The sequence below is a fragment of the Quercus suber genome, unplaced genomic scaffold, assembly GCF_002906115.3.
Source record: "Quercus suber isolate HL8 unplaced genomic scaffold, Cork oak 2.0 scaffold_424, whole genome shotgun sequence".
Taxonomy (NCBI): domain Eukaryota; kingdom Viridiplantae; phylum Streptophyta; class Magnoliopsida; order Fagales; family Fagaceae; genus Quercus; species Quercus suber.
In genome coordinates, this window is record NW_027069875.1 from 71,909 (window position 1) to 96,528 (window position 24,620).

Below are 24,620 nucleotides of genomic sequence, written 5' to 3' on the forward strand. Positions count from 1 at the left end.
TCACAAGAAGGGTAGCAGGTATTACTAAAGGTAAAAGCCATAGCCCTGGCTATTCCCACATATGCAATATGTTGTTTTCAACTTCCTAAACTTGTGTCAGGAGAGTAATGAGCAAGTTTGGTGGGGCCAACTAGATAATGACAGTAAAATATATGTTTTAGCATTCACATCCGCATTTGTAAAAAAAATACTTATTTTACCCTTTAAAGTACTACTTTATATATTTTACTAATTTAACAATACATCCAATTATAGTTATTAAACCCAGACTGAACATTGACTTGGTTTATGAGCTGGGTCACTGGTCGAACCGTAAGGTCAAAAAAAAATTAAAAATTAAAAATATATAAAATTAAGTTTGAAAAATCATAACCTAAATATGTAAACTAAAAAGAAAAAGAAAAAAAAAAGGCATATGCCTAAATTAAACACACTATTATAATTCAAAATCAATGTTTTATAAGCAATAGCATTAAAAATTCTATAAAATTCACAAGCAAAATAAACAAATGTCATAAGATTTCAATCAAAGTTTTTGCTAAATAAAATCTTGTTACATGTCTTAAAATCATGTATATTAAATAAATAAAAAGGAAAATCTCAAACTCTTGTTTAAACTATCATATTATCACACATTTAAATAATAAAAAAGTCAATATAGTGGATCTATTAATGTAATTTTACCCAATTCACAAACCCAGCCAGGTTAATAAAACCCAATCGGGTGACACGGGTTGCTTAAAACCCATCGAGTTACACAAGTTTTGACTGGGTCATGTACTGTTCCAATCCAATTGATCACCCGACCCGGTCTATGCACCAGGTCACCAGTCCAACTGGCCAAGCCAGGCCAAGTTTAATAACACTGCACCCAACATTGCAATTCTTATTTTTACATACAATCCAACAAAATAATATAAACTACTCTTCTCTCTCTCTCTCTCTCTCTCTCTCTCTCTCTCCACTATGGGAACAACAAATATTATTTAATTTTTAGCAACTTGCTACAGTAAAGTTGGTATCAAACACTGCACCCAACATTGCAATTCTTATTTTTACATACAATCCAACAAAATAATATAAACTACTGTTCTCTCTCTCTCTCTCTCTCTCTCTCTCTCTCTCTCTCTCTCTCTCTCTCTCTCTCTCCATATCACAACTCTTTATGGCCAATCTAATGCCTCCCGTGGTGTGGAGTATTGGTAATTGCTTTGTAGGCTGCATGCCCAAAGCTCTTTGTTGTGGTGTTGTCTATGTGATTTTAATGAGCTACTATGGGCAAATGAGAAGAAAGGCAGGTGGTTCGACGGTCCACTAAGACAAACACATTTCTTTAGATAGCTTTAGATGATTATTGTGGGCTAAGAGATACAAGGTTCTAAAGGAACCCCTTTACATTGTGCAACAATTGCCTTGGCGATCATTACTGGTTGAGGGAAATGTGGATAAAGTGTTTGCCTCCTGTAGTTGGATGATGGTGCATCCCTAAGTTACTGTTTTTCATTTGATGTTGTCAGTTTTAGACCACCTACATGCTGTTGCTAATTATAAGTACGCATGGGTTAGTTCAAAAACGAATTTCTACATTTGGGAGTTTATTGCCGAAGGGAATGGTACGTATCAACTCTGCACAAATAAACTAATACAGTTCTTTTTGGTTAAGTCGTGTCCAACAGAAATAATCACTTATACCTCAAAATGACTAGTCAAGTTTTAATTGAAGCTCATTATAATCACTTATAAATTTAAAATTCACATAGCAAAAACTCAATATAGGACTCGATGCATGCCCACACAACACAAGTTCAAACAATCTTTTTGCTTAAGTTTCAATTATTAAACACTTCGACAAATATGTAGGTCTCGCATCTTTCATTGGACAAACAAAAAGTGTTATCCGACATCAAAGAAAGAGTGCCAATTCGTGCCAAAGAAGTTGAAGTAGCGAAAGGAACAATTGATATCACAAGAAGGGTAGCAGGTATTACTAAAGGTAAAAGCCATAGCCCTAGCTATAGCCACATATGCAATATGTTGTTTTCAACTTCCTAAACTTGTGTCAGGAGAGTAATGAGCAAGTTTGGTGGGGCCAACTAGATAGTGACAGTAAAATATATGTTTTAGCATTCACATCCGCATTTGTAAAAAAATACTTATTTTACCCTTTAAAATACTACTTTATATATTTTACTAATTTAACAATACATCCAATTATAGTTATTAAACCTAGACTAAACATTGACTTGGTTTATGAGTTGGGTCATTGGTCGAACCGTAAGGTCAAAAAAAAAAATTAAAAATTAAAAATATATAAAATTAAGTTTGAAAAAACATAACCTAAATATGTAAACTAAAAAGAAAAAGAAAGAAAAAAGGCACATGCCTAAATTAAACACATTATTATAATTCAAAATCAATGTTTTATAAGCAATAGCATTAAAAATTCTATAAAATTCACAAGCAAAATAAACGAATGTCATAAGATTTCAATCAAAGTTTTTGCTAAATAAAATCTTGTTACATGTCTTAAAATTATGTATATTAAATAAATAAAAAGGAAAATCTCAAACTCTTGTTTAAACTATCATATTATCACACATTTAAATAATAAAAAAGTCAATATAGTGGATCTATTAATGTAATTTTACCCAATTCACAAACCCAGCCGGGTTAATAAAACCCAATCGGGTCACACGGGTTGCTTAAAACCCATCGGGTTACACAGTTTTTGACTGGGTCATGTACTGTTCCAATCCAATTAATCACCCGACCTGGTCTATGCACCAAGTCACCAGTCCAATTGCCCGAGCCAGGCCAAGTTTAATAACACTGCACCCAACATTGCAATTCTTATTTTTACATACATTCCAACAAAATAATATAAACTACTCTTCTCTCTCTCTCTCTCTCTCTCCCCACTATGGGAACAAAAAATATTATTTAATTTTTAGCAACTTGCTACATTAAAGTTGGTATCAAACACTGTTACAAGTTGGTATAATTTTTTACACATGACAACTCCAATGTTGCATGTTTTTAAGGGTTTGGCTGTTTGGGTTTTAAAATAGCAATTTGAGGGGTTTTACACCCCCAATGCTAATGCTAAGTGGATCTGCTTATGCCTCCCAAAATCAAGAGGAATTGGTTTCCTCAGATACGCAAAAGTAATATTATTGGCAATATAGGGTTGGTATTTGTTGCAAAACATGAATTCCTTACTCTTCCTCTTTCGTGTGATGAAATCAAAGTACTTCCCTGATTGCTATTTTATGGAGGCTAGGGTGACAAAAAAATGCATCATATGCTTAGCAGAGTATTCTAGAAGGCAGCCCAGGTCCTTGAGATGAGGGTGAGATGGCAAGTTAGTAATGGGCAGAAAGTTAGGATTGGGGAGGATAGGTGGCTTCCAACCCCATCCACGTACAAAAGTAGTGAGTCCTATGGTTTCTCATGGTGGAGGACGTGTGTTGATATTCTCCCAACCAAAACTTATCTCTTGAAGCATAGAGTATTCCCTGATAGAAGATGTGAGATGGGTGGGAAGGGAGGAGACAGTGCTCTACGCGATTTGGCTATGGAGGACAGCAAAGCCAGTCTGGAGTGGCAATGAGCTACCCTTAACAAAGCTTGCCCTGGTTCATTCCTACTTCACGGAACTGCTTGGTGCGGTTATGAAATCAATGTTGTTGTCCTTCTGGTACTGGTTTGTTGAAATACTGGCTGTTACTCCACCATGGATTGTACAAGCTTAACTTTGAAGTTTATCAGCGGTCAAGGTTGAGCATGAACAGGTTGGGTGCTATTGTTGTGCATGACTCTGATGGACAAGTAGTTGCAGCCATGGTGTTGCAGTAGCGGTATGGGGAACACATAAATATAGTGCTGGAGTTGCTGCAACATGTGGTTGATTTTGGTGAAAATTGTTTTGAAGGCTCTGAGCACAGGTTCTAAGGGAGTTGCACAACCAAGCTCCCTCCTTATCCATGCAGGGCCATCTGGTGGAAAACATCAAGCAGCCTAAATGGTTTCCATGGTTTGTTTGGGGCCGAAAAGCTCAAAGTAGCTCTGGCTATAGCAACATACATTTTTTCAATAGTGTTCTTATTTACGTGTGGAGTGTCCTTTACTTTTAGGAACCTGGTGGCCTCTAATTTACCAAACTTGTAATGGAGTTGTGTTCAGTTCTATTGATAAAAAACAAGAAACCAACAAACAAAACACATACACACACATAGCTTAACAATACAAAGACTATTGGATTGATACAATAGTGTCTTGGGAGGTTTTTACGCCTTGAGGAATTTTGCTTTTGCATGTCATTAACAGAATCACGTCTTCTAGAGCACTTTAAAAGAGTGCATTTAAACCCTGTCGACATTTGTTTACCTTCTCTTACAAAACTGGCAATATCTTGAATCAGTAATAGGCTTCTGACTTCCCCTCCAAGTCATTGCCATAGAAGGATGGGATAAAAGTTGGGTTGCTACCTAGGTCCCAATAATTTCAAAGTTGCGGCATCATTTGATTATTAAGTTAATCACACCACATATCTAGAAAATTAGTTATGGGTATATGCGTCATTGGATGGAAAAATCTGCATCTGTTGAACTAATGGTTCGGCAAATAGATATCGGAGTAAGGGAGCAACCACTGCTATACTTAAACTGTTACCCAACAATGCATACCTGCAGCAAAAGAAACTGAATCATTACAGATTAACTTAAGACAATCTAAATCATTACCTATTTAACTCAACGCAATCTTCTATAATTAATCTGTTTAGAGGTAATAGCTGATTTTGTAGACAGCAGATGCAGTTCCAGAAGTAAAATAATAGCTAATTCCATTTTTCCACCACCTAAAAAAATAGAAAAGAAATCTATGATGTGCATATATTATGGATAAACATACCGTTGTCTAAGGCTTATCTGTTGTGGGAAGTGAAAATCTTCCGGAAAAGAATGTAGATTAGCAACCTAATTGTTTGGGGGTGGGGGACCTCTGTCAGTATTAGGGAAAAAAATAAAATTGGAGAGAGAGAGAGAGAGAGAGAGAGCAGAATGCACATACCTCCCTAGGAGTAAAAAATCTAAGACACTGCTCTTTCAATGGGGATGACTTGCCTTTCTTCTTTGGCTGCATTTGCACAATTTATACAAGTCATGGCTACAGAAAGACATGGAAAGATCCTAATTGAAGACCCCAGCGAAAAAAAGGGTAGCAAAATCAAGAAATATGGCTTTTTTTGCACAGACCAAATAGAACAAGATGTAACAAAATTATTCAGACTTTGTAAGACATGGTCAAATTTGACACAGACAGCCTTATGTCAATATCCAACCCAACATTTTAAATCCATAGCATGATGTTGATGCCTAAATTGACTATTTGGATCAAACTAACTCGGCTGGGTCAAAATGAAAACGCTAACAATACAATTAAATATTTAATATCAGAGGTGCTTGAATAATATAAACAGCAAGCTTAATTTTTTATTTTTCTCCTGAAAAAAGCATTTGGGTTTTTTATTTATTTATTTATTTATTTTTTTATAACAAACCATCCAATTAGCTTATAACTTGTAGCGCCAGTCGGTCCTAAGCATGTGATTCTGAACCTATCCACAGATTAAAGAAATCCTACCTGGACAGTAGCCAAAAGTGAGCCAGTCCCCTTCACATACCGATAATAACTTTTAGTAAAACAACAGCAACGCTTTGAATCAGGATAAACAATATCTAAAGTCTGTCAAGGATATCTAGAGAAAGAGATTCAGTCAATATAAAACATAGTAAATCAGCGACGTCAATGATGACAAGCAAAAGAAATTAAGGATACCCATAGCACTTCCCCACCGGTCTATCAAGCTTAATGGAACAAAGTACTGGTCTAAAGAGCTACCAACGAGCTCATTCCCCTTATCATTTTTCTCAAGATCTCCAAAAGCTTCAGTAGAAACATGGGTGGTGTCCATACAACCAGATTCGGTATCCGATTGGTTGCTATGATTTTCGAATTCAAGAAATTTCTGTACTGGCTCACATGACTGAAGCAATCGATCATGTTCATTGGCCACTGTGTTATCATCATGCCCAAATAATGGGATTGGAGACCGAAGCAGCTTGTTATTCAGGAAATGATTTTGAAAGCAAAAAGGTTTTCTTTTTGCCTGTAAAGTGTAAAGCAGACAAATATGGGTTACACAAATCGATTACAATTCTTAACAAAAAGAGTTGCCAAATTCTGAATAACTTGAGATCTTATATAATAAATAGAAACATAATCTATAAACGTGATTAGCCACCCATCAATGTTGAAACCAAAGCTTCTACAGTCAGATTGAAAATTAATAAAGTATATCAACCCCATCACCAGCCATCTACAACAATATCACCTTTATAGAATAAGTGGAAAGGTGCCTCCACCTCAGTTTTTAAGCAAAAACATTACTTGGCCAAAATGCCAAAGAATATAAAAATCCATTTCATAAACCTCATTAGCATGAACCTACTTTCTGAAAATAGGAAACCAAAGGTCCCTCCTAGAGCGGCCTTCTTTGTATGGACGGCAGCATTGGGTAAAATTTTGACAATTGACAATTTGAGGAAAAAGGTATGGATTACAGATTGGTGTTATATGTGTAAATGTAATGGTGAATCATTTGATCACCTATTGTTGCATTGACCTATTGCTTCAGATCTGTGGTCCATGTTTTTGTGTTTGCTTGGAGTATATTAGGTGATGCCAAAATCTGTTGTTGAATTACTAGCTTGTAGGTGAGGTCAGTTTGGTCGTCATTAGAATGATTGCGTTTGGATGGTTATCCTTATCCCCCATTGTTTGATGCAATACATTTGATGGAAAGAAATAGCAGAAGTTTTGAAGATACATAAAGAACCATGCCTTAACTCAAGTTATTCTTTTTTATAACTTTATTGGACTGGTTGTCAGCTTTGAGGGGCCTTTCTTTATTTTATGTTGTTGATTTACAAGATTTATGTAATTTTTGTAAATGATTGTTTACCCCAATATACTTCCAGTTCTTGTATACTTGGGTGACTTTTTTTTTTTAATATCAGTATTTCTTTATTACCTATAAAAAAAAAAAGGGGTAACAGAAAATCAATTACTAGACAATTATTTACTTACCTATCTATGTTTGGAAATCTTAGAAAGGAAATAGCTTACTTCTCCAACTAAAATCAAGCTACCAAAGCTTGACTTCAACTATCCAGGATATGGTTGGTAGATAATTTTTGGATGCCAATGAACTATGGCTCAAATGGCACTTCATCCCTCAATAGAGAATGAAGAGGAAGTGAGGTCATGGGTTCAAGACCCATTGGTTGCTTGCTTTTGTAACTCCTACAAATCAAAAAAGANAGGTGGGCTTGGAAGCAGCCATCCTGGTACTTGATTAGACAAAAAGGGGGGAGGGGGGGGGGGGGGGAGTTTGGTTTTTCATGTTGCCCTATACTTCCGTCATTTTGAATGGGAATAGGTACAGCCCAATTCATCCGATTACTACAGGGAGAAACCCCAACTCTAGCTAAGAAGCACCATCCATCCACTTCCCCTTTTCTGAAGGGTTTTTTTTTTGGATGAGTAACAAGTTTTATTATGTCAAAAAAAGGTATGGCCCAAGTACACATGAAGTGCACAATAGGTTCTCCCACAATTAAAGTTTAAATTCTAAAATTTCAATGATCAACCAAATCTAATAAGTTTGAAAATGGAACAATCCTGCCACAACTATCCATTCAAAGAAGGATCTGAGAAATACCAACTTCAGATCTATCAGTCTATTCGCATCCCTAAAAGCTTCTAGAATTCATTTCCTGCCAAATGCACCACATTAAACAATGATGAATAGCCTTCCAAATTTCGATGCATTGATGTCAACCAAATCTAACAAAGGCTCATTAACCAGTGTTGGTGACCTGGTCCCATCTAAATGATGTGCTACGAGGGTTGGCTTGGTGGTCCTACTGTTTAAGTGGCTCACAAAATTCGAACCTATGCACATGCACTTGGTAGCAAAGTTTTGAATTTCGCTTTGGTAAGCGTTTTGCTTTACCTATTGAAATGGAATATTTCGGCACACATCAATCCAAATACACACACCATGACAACTTTCTCATTCATTATCCCTCCCTGTTTCTACTTATAAAAATTAATACTTAAGTCGTTAACCGCAGAGAGAGAAAGAGAGAGGATACCAGGCAAAAATAACGAGGCCTAGAATATGGGACGCCAAATTGCAAAGGACTCAAAATAAACTCCTGTATAACAAAGTTTGTCTTTTCCAATATCTCAATCAATTTTGTGTGAGTATCAGATTTCTGCAACCAAAAAAAAGTAGTACAAAATAAGTAAGCAAAACAAATTATTGAGTAGAAAAGAACAAATATTTGCAACCAAGTGAAGAAATTAAAAATTCACATAATGAGCAGAATTATGAAGAACAAACCTCAAATCCAACAACATTTTCCACAAATAACATACTTGGAGGCTGAGAAGTATGTGGTATAAGTTCAAGAATCTTGAGAAAAGAAAATGCCCTAGCATCACCAGAGTGCTTCTGGAGACCTAATGGTACGATGTCTTGTGAAACTATTGACCAATTAATAAAATAATCCATAAACAAGAAGCAAAAATGATTCACCTTGTCGAGTGTAGGGTTGGCAAGGAGGAGAAAGAAGCCATGCATTTGCCCCATAGCTGTCGAGATCAGCAGCAGTCAGGCTCTGAATATTTCCCTATGTCAATCAACATATTTGAGACGAGAAATTTTGTCACTTTAGAGAATTCTGTCTTGACAAACCAATGATAATAAAAAGGGAGCACTTAAAAAGGCAAACTCCAAACTTTTGACAACCAGAAATTAAGAAATCCCCATTTCTGAGCAGCTCAAAGTACAGATATTTTTTTGATCAGTCCAAGAATAGATTTAAAAAGGTTGTAGCCAGTGCACAAAGTTCCACTTTTTGCAAGTTTTGGAAGAACTCATGGTAGGCAACCTTACTCCCAATTTTTCTTGGAGAGGCTGATTTTCAGACTCAAACCTACGACCTATCACTTTTGGTGGAAGGCACTTGCCATCGCACCATGGCCCAACCTCTAAAGCACATATATAAACAACTTGAAAAATGAGTGACAAGAATTAGTAAAATTCATTTTCTTCAATGACTTACAAGCCTGACACCAAATACTCAAAATTGGGTAACGATAAATATCAACTACTAACCAGGACAAAGTGTAAACAACCAAAATTTTGCATTGAATGTGAAAAAACTCAATTAACCTCAATGAGCATTAGACAGTATAATCAAAATGAATATTGTAGCAAAGAATTTCACTGCACAAGATTATTACAGTTGTACACCACACTTGTCCTTATAAAGCAGTGAAACTAGAATATTGAGTACAATATTAGAGTACCCATTTGATTATACTAACAAGTTATACCTTTGAAAGCAAAAAACAACAAAAAAACAAAAAGCAGAAGCAGTGTTTTGTGAAGCAAACCTGATAGGGACGGTGACCAAAATTGTGTTGGTAAACATCATTTGCTTTGTCATTTATATCAAAAGCTTCCACTACTTTTGCATTTACACCCGCCTTCATTAGCGAGTACCTCTATAAAATTTTACATTAAAACAAACAAAACAAAACATTAATCTTAATTTCAACAATACATACAAATTTAGGTTAATATATAAAAGAGAGAAGAAACTTTTAAGGTATTACCATGCCACCAATACCACTGTAGAATTCGAGGACTTTCCATGGCTGCTCGTCTTCTTCTTGCTTCTCAGAACCCAGCCCCGCCATGGGATCGTCTTCTCCGCCGAGAGAGAGAGAGAGACACACACACACAGAGGTTGTCTTCTAATCTTGTTAGGCTTTAATTTAGAAGTTTATGCCTGTTTCCCAGATACACCGTTTTTTGACACTTCTCCTAAAACGAGCTGTCGTTTTCTCCCACTGGATCTTCTCAACAGGCGCCGTAGTATTATAGTGATTGATTAATTTTTATCCCATAAATAAGGAAACAAAAATTTTCAAATTTAAAGGAGAATTATTAGTTTACATTACACTATCAAGATTTATATTGTGGGGTATAGAATATTAATAAGGTAATCATGTCACGTGTCATACCCAAGGCTGAGGAGGCCAATACAGTTCCGAGGAGCCCATACATTTAGATGGTAAAGACGGAGAGGCAGGCCATGGCCGCGTCAATGGCATATTGTAGGAGGGGGCCACACTGTAAAGGAAGAGCTTCAGAGAGGGGATTAGCCCTGACATGACTAAAGGGATGGTAACTACCATCACATTTAATGCATCCCACCAAACCTCCTTATCGCATTTATGTGGAGAAGACCCTTGAACAGTGCTGCCTTGGTTGCCGCAACTCACAGAAGGTTTGAGAATGTGTCTAATGGGACAAGCACTCAAGTAGTGACCTGCATGATTAACAAATGGAGGGCTAAGATCAGCTAAAAGGGGCTATATAACATAAGAAATCCTCTAGAGAGGGGGGCAGAGAACTTGTAGAAAAGAAAAACATTGTAGCATGAAGAACTGAAATTGTATTCAAGTCTAAAAGTAATATAATCAAGAACTACCCTTCTTGGACTTGGATCAAGGAAGAATTTCTTTACATAAAACCTACTTGTCTTTGTCTTCTTATCTTTTTGTCCGTTGTGAGCGTTGTCCAATCCATTGAAACCTAGTTTTTCAGTCCACTCTCTAAAAATTCATTGTTTTAGGCTATTTGGGCTTGAATCCTTCTACCTTTTAGGCTCAGGAACCCAAACCTACCCTTACAATTAGCGCCGTCTGTGGGGGAAATACTTGAGTTTTAGTGAGATCAACGTTTGGCTATGGTGGGTCAGGTCCTAACCAGGAAGAATCTGTTGGTTCCCAACGCCAGGATCATTTCCTCAACCTTGAACGTAGGAGAGATCGTGAAGTTAGTATACGTACCACTCAAACCAGTAAGAGCCAGTCTCGAAGTAAGAGTCACGTCTCTTATGAAGAGAATACTAGAAGCATACAGTTGGAGATTGACCGCCTGCGGAAGAGGTTACGCCGCGAGCAACGAAGAAAGACTCCTTCAAGCTTTGACCCTTCCTTTGAGGACAATGGGGATGGCAGCTACAGGCCTAGATCAAGGACTCCTCCCAGTGAATCTTTCTCGTATGATAAAGATCGCCATTATAAGCGTAGAAGTAAGAGTCCATCTCACAAAGGTGTGGGCAACAATGCTATGAACATGGCTCTGAACCAAATTTCTAAGTCACCTTTTACACCAAAGATTGAAAGAGGAAAACTTCCTCGGCAGTTTACTCAGCCAACGTTCACCATGTATAATGAAAGATTAGACCCTTTAGAGCATGTTAGCCATTTCAACCAGAGAATGGCTGTCCACTCCAAGAATGAAGCCTTGATGTGCAAGGTGTTCCCATCCAATTTGGAGCCCGTGGTGATGAGGTGGTTCGATGGTTTGAGGGAAGGTTCTATTAACTCTTTTAGGGAGCCTGCTAGGGCATTTGGGACTTGCTTTGTTACTTGCAGTAGAGTTCTTTGACCCTTAGACTCCCTGTTGTCTATGGCTATGTGAGAAGGGGAAACCCTGAAAACGTATTCTGATAGATACTGGAAAATATTTAATGAGATAGATGGGAACTTCGATGATGTGGCTATAAGGACTTTCAAAGTCGACCTACCAGCTGAGCATAATTTGAAAAAATCTCTGATAGGGAAGCCTATTGGGAGTGTGCGTCAGCTCATTGACAAGTATAAGCAGGTCAGGAGGACCAACAACAAGGAAAAGGGAAAGGGAAAGCTAAGGTGGTCCCACAAGATAGAAGGGATTTTAGGTTAAATAGATACAACAATAACCTACCTCAGAGGGATTTTGCTAGGAAATCCAGATCTACTACTACTTAAGTGGTCAACACTGTGTTCCGAGCACCTGTGCACCAGTTTTTAGAAAAAATTAAGAAAAAGTCATACTTTAAGTGGCCAAATAAGATGGGGGGAGACCCCACGAAATGCAACTAGAGTCTTCATTGTCAATACTACCAGGAACGAGGGCACACTACTGAGGATTGCAGGACTTTATAGAGTCTTCTAAAGTAATTGGTGCAGGTAGGGAAGTTGAAACAATTTTTGTTTCAGCCCAATGGACAACGCAGTTAGGCTAGGTTGAGAACACAAAGAGATACTTCTTCAAAACCCTCGTTGGGTATGATTAGCATGATCCTTGCTACTCTGGGAAGAACAGACTCTTTTCCATCCAAGGTGATGTCCATAGATCGGCCATTTGTCGAGGACTTGATTCTTGATCCGAAGAGAAGCAGAGTGGAGGTTCGACTAGCTTTGAGTTTTTCCAATGAAGGTAAAGTTGGGACCTCACAACCACATGATGACGCCTTAGTAGTTACCCTAAGGATTGAGGGATACGACGTGAAGAGGGTGCTGGTAGATCAGGGCAGCGATTTAGAAATCATGTATCCTAATTTATATAAGGGGCTTAGATTGAGACTGAAGGACCTAACTTGCTACAACTCGCCTTTGGTGGGTTTCGACGAGAGGACTATTATCCCAAATGGCCGAATTAAACTACCTATGTAGGCAAGATTAGAAGTGGTGGAGGTAGATTTTATTGTGATGGATGCGTACTCCCTTTACACTGCGATTATGGTAAGGCCTTAGCTTCATGCCATAGGGGCCGTTTTTTCCACCCTATATTTGAAGGTGAAGTATTCGTCTGGGGAGCAGGTTGAGGAGCTGGTGGGGAGCCAGTCTATGGCCAGACAGTGCTTCGTGGCCGCAATTAGGCATCAACCTGGAGGTGAGTCCTCGACCTTTACTGGGTGGGATTTATAGCAATTAAAGGTGCCAGTGTTGTCCATAGATGTAGTGGTAGAAGGAGCAAAGTGCGAGCAACTGGAAAAAGTTGTCTTTCAGGTCAAAGTTCAGCTGCCTCCTCAGGAGAGGCAAGAGCTAATAGATTTTCTTAGAAAAAATATTGATATATTTGCATGGAGCGCCTACGAGGCTTCTGGGGTGGATCCAAATTTCATTTGCCATCGTTTAAACATTAATCCATCTGTCATCCCCAAGGAGCAACCGCCTCGGCGCTTATCTAGGGAACATTCTGATGTTGTTAAGGGGGAAGTGCTTAAGCTTAAGTGGGTTGGGGCCATAAAAGATGTATTTTATCCCCAGTGGCTGGCCAACGCAATGGTGGTGAAAAAGAAAACAAGGAAGTGGCGAGTATATATAAACTTTACATATTTAAATAAAACTTGCCTAAAAGACCCTTTCCCCCTGCCTTAAATAGATCAATTAGTGGACGCAACTATAGGTCATCCTTAGATGAGCTTTTTAGACGTCTTTCAGGGCTATCATCAGATACTGTTAGCTTTGGACGATTAGGAAAAGACTACTTTTCTTACACGCACAAGGAATTACCACTACAAAGTAATGCCCTTTGGATTGAAAAATGTAAGGTCTACCTACCAGAGGATGATGACCAAGATGTTTGAGCCTTAGTTGGGTAAAAATATTGAGATGTATATAGAAGATATGGTGGTCAAGAGTAAAGTAGAGTCCGAGCATATAAATGACCTTAAGAATATTTTTGAGATACTGAGGAAGCACAAATTACGCCTTAATGCCGCTAAATGTTCTTTTGGCATAGACTCTAGCAAGTTTCTAGGTTATATGGTTACCCATTGCGGAATTGAAGTTGACCCTAATTAGATTAGAGTAATAACAACCTGCAGCCTCCTCAGAATCCTAAAGAGGTTCAAAAGTTAACAGGAATGACTGCTGCTTTAAATCGATTCATTTCTCAGTCAGCAGACAAGTGTAGGCCCTTCTTCTAGTTGTTGCATAAGTGGAAGGAATTTGAATGGACAAAGGAATGTTCCTCGGCCTTCCAACAATTGAAGGAATTCTTTCTCGGCCACCTATTATGTCCAAACCCAAGGAGGAGGAGGTTCTATTTGCTTACATTGCTGTAGCCTCCCATGTAGTGAGTCTGGTATTGGTACGGGTTAATGATGAGGTGCAGAGACCAGTTTATTATGTGAGCAAATCATTACATAAGGCAGAGGTTCATTATTTACCATTTAAGAAGGCCATCTTAGCAGTAGTACATGCTACACAGAAGCTCCCTCATTACTTCCAAGCTCATTGTTGTGATTCTAACCCAACTCCCTCTTTGATCACTACTTTGGAAAGCTAATTACACAGGGAGGATTGCAAAATGAGGAACGATCCTAGGAGCTTTTGATATTAAGTATATGCCTCGCACTTCTATAAACGGCCTAGTCCTTGCAGATTTGGTGGCTGAGTTTGCTGAGCCTTTATTAGAAGAAAATGGTGAAATGCCGAGCATGGACGAAAAATCAGCTAGGATGATCTCCTTACAGGAACCTCTATCTTGGAAGGTATACGTTGATGGCGCAGCAAATCAAAGGGGATTTAGAGTAGGGCTAGTTGTGGTATCTCCTAAAAAGATCATCATTGAGAAATCCTTAACGCTAGGCTTTTCAGCCACAAATAAGAGGCTGAGTACGAGGCCTTGTTGGGGGAAATGGCTATGGTTCAAAAAATGGGAGTAAGAACAATGGAGATATTTTCAAATTCGAGATTGGTTGTAGGCCAATTGAAGGGAGAATTGGAAGACAAGGATGTGAGAATGCAGGACTATTTGAATCAAGTAAGGCACTTGTAATCAGGTTTTGAATCTTTCTCCTTACAACAAATCTCAAGGAGCAGAAACACACATGCTAACTCTCTTGCCACTCTTGCAACCTCCTCAATGCAGAGTTTACTTTGAGTTATCCTGGTTGAAAATCTATGCAAGCTTATTGAGATGAAGAAGGAGAGGGTTCTTATTCACCAAATTAGGGTGGGGCCTAGTTGGATTAATCCTATTGTGCTATTTCTTAGAGATGACATCTTGCCCGAGGAGAAGGAGAAGGCTAATAAAGTGAGAAGAAAAGCTCCTTGGTTCTGGTTGTCCAAGGATTGAAAGTTATACAAGCGCTCTTTTTTTAGGCCATATTTGCTATGCATTCATTCTGAGGCAATGGATCCACTCTTAGAAGAGCTACACAAAGGGATTTGTGGAAGTCATAGGGGGCAGGTCACTATCTCACGGGGCCCTTACCCAAGGGTATTGGTGGCTAGACATGTAAAGGGAAGCACAGAAATAGGTGAAGAAGTGTAACCAATGTCAGAGATATGCCCTAAATATTCATTAGCTAGGGGGTGTCCTCAATCATTTATCTAGCCCTTGGCCTTTTGCTTAGTAAGGCTTGGACATTGTAGGGCCCCTCCCTAGAGCAGCAGGAAATAGGAGGAGGCTGTTTCTTGGCTCTGATTACTTCACTAAGTGGGTTGAAGCCGAGCCCCTATCAAATATCAAGGATATGGACGCTAAGAGATTTGTATGGAAAAATATTGTCACTCAGTTTGGGATCCTTCATACCCTCGTCTCGGGCAATGAGTTTCAATTTGATAGCAAAGTTTTCAAAAGGTACTGTTGTGAACTGAGTATCAAGAATAGGTACTTGACTCCGGCCTATCCACAAGGGAATGGACAGGCCGAGGTTGTTAATAAAGTCATAGTTAATGGACTTAAGAAGAGATTGGACGATTCAAAGGGTAAATGGGTGGAAGAGCTACTACATATTCTTTGGACATATCAGACTACCCCTCGTACCTCCACAAGGGAAACCCCATTTTTATTGACTTATGGGGCTAAGGCTGTGATTTCTCTAGAGACTGGATTCCTAACATTGAGGACAAGCTTATTCGCTTCGGACAATAATGACAGCCTACTAGAAAAGAGCTTAGACCTAGTTGAAGAACGGAGAGAAAATGTCGTGGTTCAATTAGTATACTATCAGCAGAAACTCAAACAGGGGTATGATTCAAGTGTGACGTGAAAACCATTGGCACCTGGGGACTTGGTATTAAGAAAGGTTGTGGGAACTGCAAAAAATCCAGCATGGGGAAAGTTACGGCCCAATTAGGAAGAGTCATACCGTATCACTTCGGTAGTTGGTATAGGTGCGTACTTCCTAAAAGATCTAGACGAAAATGTTGAACCACAATCATGGAATGTAAATAACCTGCAAATGTATTATTATTAATGAAAGGCAACTCTGCCATGTTTTTATTTGTGACATTATATGTTGTGTTGATTACTTGTGTGAATATTAAACAGAACTTTGGTCATGCCTGGCTCCTCAGACCACATACCTTGGGTAAATTAATATTCCTGGTTATTTGTGTGAATATTAAAACAAAACTTTGGTCATACCTGGCTCTTCGGACCACATTCTTTGAGTAAATTAATATTCCTGATTACTTGTGTGAATATTAAATAGAACTTTAGTTATGCCTGGTTCCTCGAACCACATACCTTGGGTAAATTAATATTCTTGGTTGTGTGAATATTAAACAGAACTTTGGTTATGCCTGATTTCTCGGATTACATACCTTGGGTAAATTAATATTTCTGATTGCTTATGTCAATATTAAATAGAACTATAGTCATGCTTGGCTCTTCGAACCATATACCTTGGGTAAATTAATATTCTTGGTTACTTGTGTGAATATTAAACAGAACATTGGTTATGCTTGGTTTATCAGACCACATACCTTGGATAAATTAATATTCCTGGTTACTTATGTGAATATTAAACCAAACTTTGGTCATGCCTGTCTCGTCAGATCACATACCTTGGGTAAATTATATTGCTGGTTATTTGTGTGAATATTAAAACAGAACATTAGTCATGCCTGACTCTTCGAACCACATACCTTGGGTAAATTAATATTCCTGATTACTTGTATGAATATTAAACAGAACATTGGTTATGCCTGGTTCCTCAGACCACATACCTTGAGTAAATTAATATTCCTGGTTACTTGTGTGAATATTAAACAGAACATTGGTTATGCCTGGTTCCTCAGACTACATACCTTGGGTAAATTAATATTCCTGATTACTTGTGTGAATATTAAACAGAACTTTGGTCATGCTTGGCTCCTTGGATCACATATCTTGGGTAAATTAATATTTTTGGTTACTTGTGTGAATATTAAATAGAATCTTGGTTATGCCTAGTTCCTCGAACCATATACCTTGGGTAAATTAATATTCCTAGTTACTTGTGTGAATATTAAAAAAAACTAGGGGTGTCAATTCGGGTTAGTGTGTCGGGTTCGTGTCGTGTCGAGGTAGAGGTATTCGATTAAATGGCTCAACCCTAACCCAACCCATTTAATAATCATGTCATGATTCTTTAACCCTAACCCAACCTGTTAATAAGGCGGGTTGACCTGACCCAACCCATTTGATACGCTTAATAAACGAGTCGTGTTGGGTTGACACGAATGTAACACAACCCATTTCAACCTGCATAATATTAAATATACCATCTATCTAGAAATAATTATTTTTATATCCCAAAAAGCAGTGCATACACTTCAAGTCTTCAACCTACATTCAAAATAATATAATTCAACAAAAATATAACATTCATCTAGTAATAAATTCTTTACATTCCAAAAGAAGTGCATACACTTCAATTCAAATTCAAAATAACAAAGTTTCACAAAATAAAATAACATCGTTCAACAAAAATATAATATTCTTGGAACTCGCCAAATGCTAAGTATCAATATTGAAAGAATTTGAGCAAACAGTAGACTAATCCTGATTATGACCACAATTATCATCCATAGATTCTTTGTTGATGTCCGAATTCGTAACATCTTCCACAAGCTCATCCAATTTCATTTGTGTAAGTTCTATGCCACCAAAAAAAAAAAAAAAAAAAAAAAAAAAAAAAAAAAAAAAAAAAGAAGAAAAGTATTAGTAGTTCTAAGGTCTGTAAAGTTTCAATTTCCAATTATATCCTTTGTAAATTTTTGTAATTACTTACTTTTCTTTTTAAATTTAAAATATATGTTGGATATAAAAGGTATTTGACAAATCTAAAATAAAATAAATATTTATTTGTTATATAAGTTAAATGAATTATGTTAAGTGGGTCACTTCTGGTTGACACAAATAAATTGGCATGTCAAACGTGTCTATTGCGGGTTACGCGGGTTGACCTGTTTATGACCCGTTTTTTATCGTGTCGCTTTCGGGTCGACCTGTTTATGACCCAAACCAATTAAGGCCCAACCCTAACCCGAAAAAACCCGTGTCGGGTTCGTGTTGTGTTCGCGAGTTGGGTCGAACATTGACACCCCTAAAAAAAACATTGGTTATGCCTGGTTCCTCAAACCACATACCTTGGGTAAATCAATATTTCTGATTACTTGTATGAATATTAAATAGAACCTCCGCCATGCTTGTCCCTCGGACCCATGCCCTAGGTAAATTAACACCTTGCAATTTCACCAAGGATGGGACCTCGGCATATTCATCATCATGAGAAAATGATAACTCACCCTGGGTTTTGGTTAAAGGATTCTAAAGGTACATTCATAAGGTACTCTTAAAATGAGAGACCTAAAACACACCTTTCTTTGCTAAGTATTTTATTATACAGATTTTAGTACCAACACATAGTCATTTTTCTCATTATTTACATGATTCAGTTTACTTGGATTAGCAACGATTCATTACTGTTAGCTTCTTGTCAAAATATTAGTCTTCATCCTTAGAAGCTTCATTAATCTAAAGATAGAACAGTTACCACAACCAATCAGAGACAAATATTGCCAAAAAAAAAAAAAAGAGGAGAAAAACAAAGGTTCACTTGCCATAAAGCAAAAGTCAATATCATTTCATTGATCAAAAGGGAGCTACATCTTAAACATGGCAAACTGCCACAACAAAAGAAAGTTACATTAAAAAAAAAACAAAAAAAAAAGAAAAAAAAGAAAAGAGAAAAAAAGAAAAGAGAAAGGTCCTAGGTTAAGCCTTGGCTGGAGAAGGGTTTTCTTTAATGCCTGGCTGGAAGATAAAAAGGTCAGTAGCCTTGGGATCAGCTTCCTTTGCCTTGATAGCAACATCCTTAGCCTTGGGATCAGCCTCCTTTGCCTTGGAAGCAACATCCTTCTCCTTGGGAGCAGCATCCTTGGCCTTAAGAGTAGCCTCAAGGTCCTTGGTCTCCGGCAGGGGCTTGGCCTCTTTACCTTTGCCCTTGTCCTTTGGTCAAAAACCACATTGGCCAGCCCTTTTACCCTTGGTCATTTCCACCCCCAAGCCTTGGTCACCAGCCTTGCCAGGCCCTTTAGAGGTCTTAGGAGGAGGAAAAGAGGCATGGGTGGTAGAGAGCTACTCAGGTGCAATTGTCATAGGGGCAACATCTGTTCTAGGGCCTAGAAGTGCTGCTGGAGCTTCATGGAGGTCTTGGGGATAGTAGATATTTTTAGCCTTCCTCCACTCCGAAGCAGTAAGAACTCTGGCTAGGTTGAGTGCCTCTGTCCACTGTTCCTGGCAGTATTCCCAGCAAACCTCTGCTAGCTCCTCTATTAGGCAGGCCTCGGTCTACTGTACCCCAAGGTCATAGGATTTCTGCTTCGAAGCCTTTGTAGCTTCCTTAGCTGCCCAAGCAGCCTCCCTGGCCTTCTTCAATTCTACCTTCAGATCCAAGACTTGCTGTTTGGCCGTGACCAGTTCTATCTCAGCAAAATGGAGCTTTTTGCGCTGCTTCTCAACTTGGTCCTGAGCATTTTTTAGGCCGGCCTCTGCACTCTTTCGCCCCCTCTCTTCAGCAGTTAGCTTCACAATGAGCTCCTAGTTCTTCTGCTCAGCTGCACCCAAGGCATTGCTGGTCTCGGCATAAAGGTTACCCTCGAGCCTTGCCTCATTTCGAGCGTCCTTCACCTACTCATCGGCCATAAAGACCTCCTAGATGGTCTGCACAAAAACAATAGAGGAATGCTTTATCAAATAAGGAAAAGGTAACCTAACATGGGGTTATTAAAGGCATGCTGAGAAGCTTACCAAGGCTAGGTCCCTCTTCAAAGATAGAAAGAGGTCCTGCTGCCTCACATTCTTTAAGGCAGCCATATCCTTTGGCAACAGAAGGGGCACTTTAGGGCGTTGGCAAGATAGTGGGTATTCCCTTTCTGGAAATCCCTGATGGTGGAGTTCTATGGAATGGCCGCCCTATCCAACCCCAGCTGAGGGTTCCACACTGGATTCTGGGTATGCACCTTGGCTATGTGCCGCTCCTCCTTGCTCTTTACCGAAGAGGTCCTTCCCTTGTCCTTGGCTATCCTTGGAAGCTTGGGAGGAACCTCCTCATTATGAGGGACTAACTCCTCCTCCTCAACCACCATCTTGTCCTTCTTTCTCTTCTTCAGATTAGTAGGTGCAAAGGGGCTAACTGAAGAAGGGGGAAGAGGAGGAAGATCAAGAGGGAGCTGAGACCCTAAGGCATCTTTGGGTGCCAACCCCTTGGCCCTGTTCGTGAGGAGCTCACGTAGACCCCTATTCCTGTCTAGCGGCATTTCTTCTTCTTCTTCTTCTTTTTTCGAGCTGCTGTTTACACGTGCAACGATAAACCTGAAGGGACGGACGCCTAAAGATCTGTCAAGCTCATCTTCCGAGTCCGAGACCTAGATCACAGGCTCTCCCTGCTCCTCTCTCCCTTCCTCGAACTAAAACTGGTCAACCTCAATCTCGAGTGACAGGCGTGAAAAAGCTATCTCTTCTAGTAGAGCCGCTGTTTCACGGGGAGAACGATGGAAGTGCAGCTCAACTTGCATAATGTCTTCTCGGGCCAAGAATTCGGGCATCGAGATGTCAATTCGAGCCAGCTAAGGATCACCCGCTCTAATCGCATTGCCTACGTCTTGAAACTTGTCAGATGGAGGCTTGAAGTCGAAGATGAAATGAATGACTCTTAATTGTCTGTCCTCGCTCACAAACACCTTAGATCTCAGCACCTTGTTGAGATCGGGGATGTAGACAAATTTATGGTTGGGAGCCACGTATCTTTTATCTGTAAAACAACCGAGAAGTAAAACCACAGTTAGCAAAACGAGCCCTTAGTCAGAAGGAAAGAAATAAGCAAACTACAAAACTAATTCTCGTGTTAAAAGACCTAAACTTAGGGTATCTCACCTGGTGCTCCCTCCTAGGTTGGACAGTGAAGACCGTCGTGCCATTCACCTGAGGTGATTAGAAAGTCATCTTGCATGCCTTTGTTGGATTTGGGGAGACACGAGACAAGCCTAATGACAGGAGACCTAGACTTAAGGTAATAGCCCAAGTCTGCAAGCAGATGGCACTCGTACATTCAAACAACGTCGTGCCAAGTGAGGCCCAACCTCATTTGCTCGTTGAGAGCGTCTATGCTACCTGGGATCCTAAACATGTTAGGTGTGCATTAGTGGGGACATATTCTATGGGCGATCAGGTAGTCTCTGGTCACTCTACCCATGGGAAGCCTCATTCCCCCTTCTATGAAGGTGATCATGAGAATGACGACCTCCCCTTCCCTTCTGTAGGTATACCACTCACACAAAGGGCAATACCACAAGGAGACCCCTTGGGGAATATGATATAGGGCCCTAAACCCTTCCATACCCGTTGGGGTATCTACTAAATGAGAAAACCTACCCATCAAATCAGACTAAAGGGGGGGTGAAAGAAATTTTTGTGAAGAAGAAGTAGAACACAAAAGAACGAGGAGATTAGCCAAGGAGAAAGGAACCTAAGAATGAAAAAACTTACAAGAGTCACTTTTGGAACCTCTTGAAGATTTGAAGATTTGAAAAGCCTTGAAAGTTTGAAGATTTGGGAAATCTTGAAAGTTCAAAGATTTGGAAAGTGGGAGAAATGAATCCCCTAGGCGCCTTATATAGGAGGTAGAGTTGGGCGGAAGTTACTCCACCTCAAATTTTAAGGAAAAATATCAATCGTAGGGTCTTCATCTCGCCGTACGACGTGGGAGACAAGGCGTCGTATGAAGCATTTAATGAAGCGTTACGAACTCTGAAGCATCAAGAATAGTTACATGACCTGCAAAGCAACGTTCTCACGTGGGGAAAACAAAGAAGTGTGTCAATCATCCGAGGTCAAAACCCCATTTTTACTCCTCGGACAAGAGAGAAAGACCACAGTTTTGAGGGGCTATTATGGGGTATAGAATATTAATAAGGTAATCATGCCATGTGTCATACCCAAGGCCGAGGAGTCCAATACAGCTCTGAAGAGCCTATACATTCAGATGGTAAGGACAAAAGAGGCAGGCCATGGCCGTGTTAATGGCATATTGTAGGAGGGGGCCACATTGTAGAGGAAAAGCTTTAAAGAGAGGGTTAGCCCTAACGAAACTAAAGGGATGGTAGCTGCCACCACATTTAATACATTCCACCAAACCTCCTGGCCGCATTTATGTGGAGAAGATCCTTGAATAGTGTTGCCTTAGTTGCCACAACTTACAGAAGGTTTAGGAAGGTGTCTGATGGGACATGCACTCAAGTAGTTACTTGCATGATCAACAAATGGAGGGTTAAGATCAGCTAAAAGGGGTTATATAACATAAGAAATCCTCCAGAGAGGGGGGCGGAGAACTTGTAGAAAAGAAAAATACTGTAGCATAAAGAACTGAAATCGTATTGAAGTCTAAAAGTAATATAATCAAGAACTACCCTCCTCAAACTTGGACCAAGGAAGAATTTCTTTAAATAAAACCAGCTTGTCTTCGTCTTCTTATCTTCTTGTCTGTTGTGAGCGTTGTCCAATCCATTGAATCCTAGTTTTTTAGTGCACTCTCTAAAAATTCATTGTGTTGGGCTTTTTGGGCTTGAATCCTTCGACCTTTTGGGCTCAGAAACTAAAACTAACCCTTACATATATTATACTATCAAAATTTATACAAATGTGTATAATGTTTTACACATTTAGTTTACAATGTAGATGTTATATTAATAGTACAATATAAACTAATAATTGTCCAATTTTAGTATTTAAAAAAAATAATTGTCTAATTTTTAATTAGAATATAGCAATTTTATCCCCCAAATAAAGGTGCATAATAAAATTTTAACTTATTATGATTGGTCCTATAAAAAAAAAAAAAAACTTATTATGATTAAAATGTAATAAAATAATGTTTAAACTAATATGAAAGTGATATTATTAAGGGTATTATATATAGCTTATTGGAATTATTTGTTTCTCCCAATAATAAGAACTTGTGTTCAAATCCCCCTCCCCACTTATTATAAACAAATATAAAATACACTTCTATAGTTTGGGGTTCTTTTGATTTTGTTCCCTAAAATTTCAAAATTTTAATTTGCTCCCCTAAAGATAGGGAGTCATTTGATTGGCAAGTATACAAGGGGTTCTAATTTCTATTTTTCCTTAGGGTTTTACATAAACAACCAAAAATATCTACAAACTAAGGTTTAGAAATTTAACATAAAACTCCAAAAAAAAAAAAAAAAGGGATGGTTAAAAAGTAGCATAAAATTAGTGTTTGTTGTTTCTGTCATTCCAAGTTTCTGACATTATGTAGCAATAAATTAATGGTACATGAGTAGAATTCTTGTACGATACACAAATTAATTAAAAATTACATGTAAAAAAAGAAAAAAAAAATATGTTAGTAATATGTAATAAAAATTATTTTAATAATTAGTGAGTCATCTAGGTAAATTAATTGTCTTACTAATTAATTAGTTACATCTTACATGACAAAAATGTTGGTGTAGGTGTATGTTCCAAATACTTTTATTATTTATTTTTTCTAGCCATTGAAAATTTATAAGTAAAATAGCCGTTGGACAATTATGATAAAAACAGTTGTTAGGCAATAATGGATAATATAAAAGCTGACCAATAACTATAGACCATTATTGTCATGAATAGCCTATATAGTACCCATCATCACACCCTTTCCTATAAGTCATATTTTAACGCTCTATATTTTATATATACACAATTATATTATATTTCTCTCCCACATATTTTTCTATAATATATATTTGTTCTAAGGAAAGGCAATAGAGGGTTGTTCTTGATCTTTCGTGAGTGGAAGTGCGTCCATCTTGAAGGTTGATGCTATAGTCTAATCTTGGGGAGTTGTTTGGTCAAGAGAATCAGTTGCACGAAGTTTTACTCCGGGTGGCACGAATCAATCTTTAAGGACAACGCTTTCGCAGTGTGATTCTATATTATTATGAGATTGTTTTAAACTTTTTTTATTTTATATCCTTGCTAATTATTGAGGATATTATTTGTTGTATTAAAACTTTTTTATTCAATAAAATATTTCCGACAAAAAAAAATATTAATTTTAGGTGTAAAAGTAAAACATACATAGAGCCACCTCTTGTAGGCATGACCTGTAGTATGTTTTACAATATTAAAACACAAAATTACGATAGATGATCAAAATCAAACATAAAAAAATTTATTTTAAATTTCTTGAAATATTTTTGTAATGGAACTTGTGGGGTTCAAATTCTTTACGTAAACCCAAAGACAATTAATTTGTAGAGTATGGGTCAAAGAACTAGAATTAGCAAGGGATTAATAACAATGGATCATCACCCATTCAATTGTACATTGATCAGTTTGTATACATTGATGTTTTTTTTTT

The 24,620-nt window shown here is 38.2% G+C and overlaps 2 protein-coding genes across 2 annotated transcripts; both read right to left on the bottom strand.

The window, feature by feature from the left end:
* Positions 1 to 4,236: 4,236 nt before the first annotated feature.
* On the bottom strand, positions 4,237 to 9,996 carry LOC112003961 (tRNA (cytosine(38)-C(5))-methyltransferase 2). Its single transcript, XM_024036187.2, has 10 exons — positions 9,751 to 9,996; positions 9,529 to 9,639; positions 8,666 to 8,759; positions 8,471 to 8,589; positions 8,220 to 8,342; positions 5,839 to 6,169; positions 5,644 to 5,738; positions 5,071 to 5,136; positions 4,912 to 4,976; positions 4,237 to 4,685 (listed from the first exon to the last, which is right to left on the bottom strand). Exons 1-10 carry the CDS (start codon positions 9,832 to 9,834, stop codon positions 4,559 to 4,561), a joined length of 1,215 nt encoding a protein of 404 aa, XP_023891955.2. The 5' UTR covers positions 9,835 to 9,996; the 3' UTR covers positions 4,237 to 4,558.
* Positions 9,997 to 18,970: 8,974 nt separating this feature from the next.
* Positions 18,971 to 20,071, bottom strand: LOC112003953 (uncharacterized). The gene is made up of 3 exons (XM_024036179.1): positions 20,006 to 20,071; positions 19,556 to 19,780; positions 18,971 to 19,204 (listed from the first exon to the last, which is right to left on the bottom strand). Exons 1-3 carry the CDS (start codon positions 20,069 to 20,071, stop codon positions 18,971 to 18,973), a joined length of 525 nt encoding a protein of 174 aa, XP_023891947.1.
* Positions 20,072 to 24,620: the final 4,549 nt, after the last annotated feature.

Coding starts and splice junctions, on each gene's coding strand:
- LOC112003961 (XM_024036187.2), bottom strand. CDS start 9,834: ATGGCGGGGCTGGGTTCTGAGAAGCAAGAAGAAGACGAGCAGCCATGG. Junction 8,760..9,528: donor TTGGTCACCGTCCCTATCAG/GTTTGCTTCACA, acceptor TGATTGACATAG/GGAAATATTCAGAGCCTGAC. Junction 6,170..8,219: donor GGCCTCGTTATTTTTGCCTG/GTATCCTCTCTC, acceptor TACACTTTACAG/GCAAAAAGAAAACCTTTTTG.
- LOC112003953 (XM_024036179.1), bottom strand. CDS start 20,071: ATGGCTGCCTTAAAGAATGTGAGGCAGCAGGACCTCTTTCTATCTTTG. Junction 19,781..20,005: donor TGAAGAGGGACCTAGCCTTG/GTAAGCTTCTCA, acceptor CTCATTGTGAAG/CTAACTGCTGAAGAGAGGGG. Junction 19,205..19,555: donor AGAAATCCTATGACCTTGGG/GTACAGTAGACC, acceptor TTTTGACCAAAG/GACAAGGGCAAAGGTAAAGA.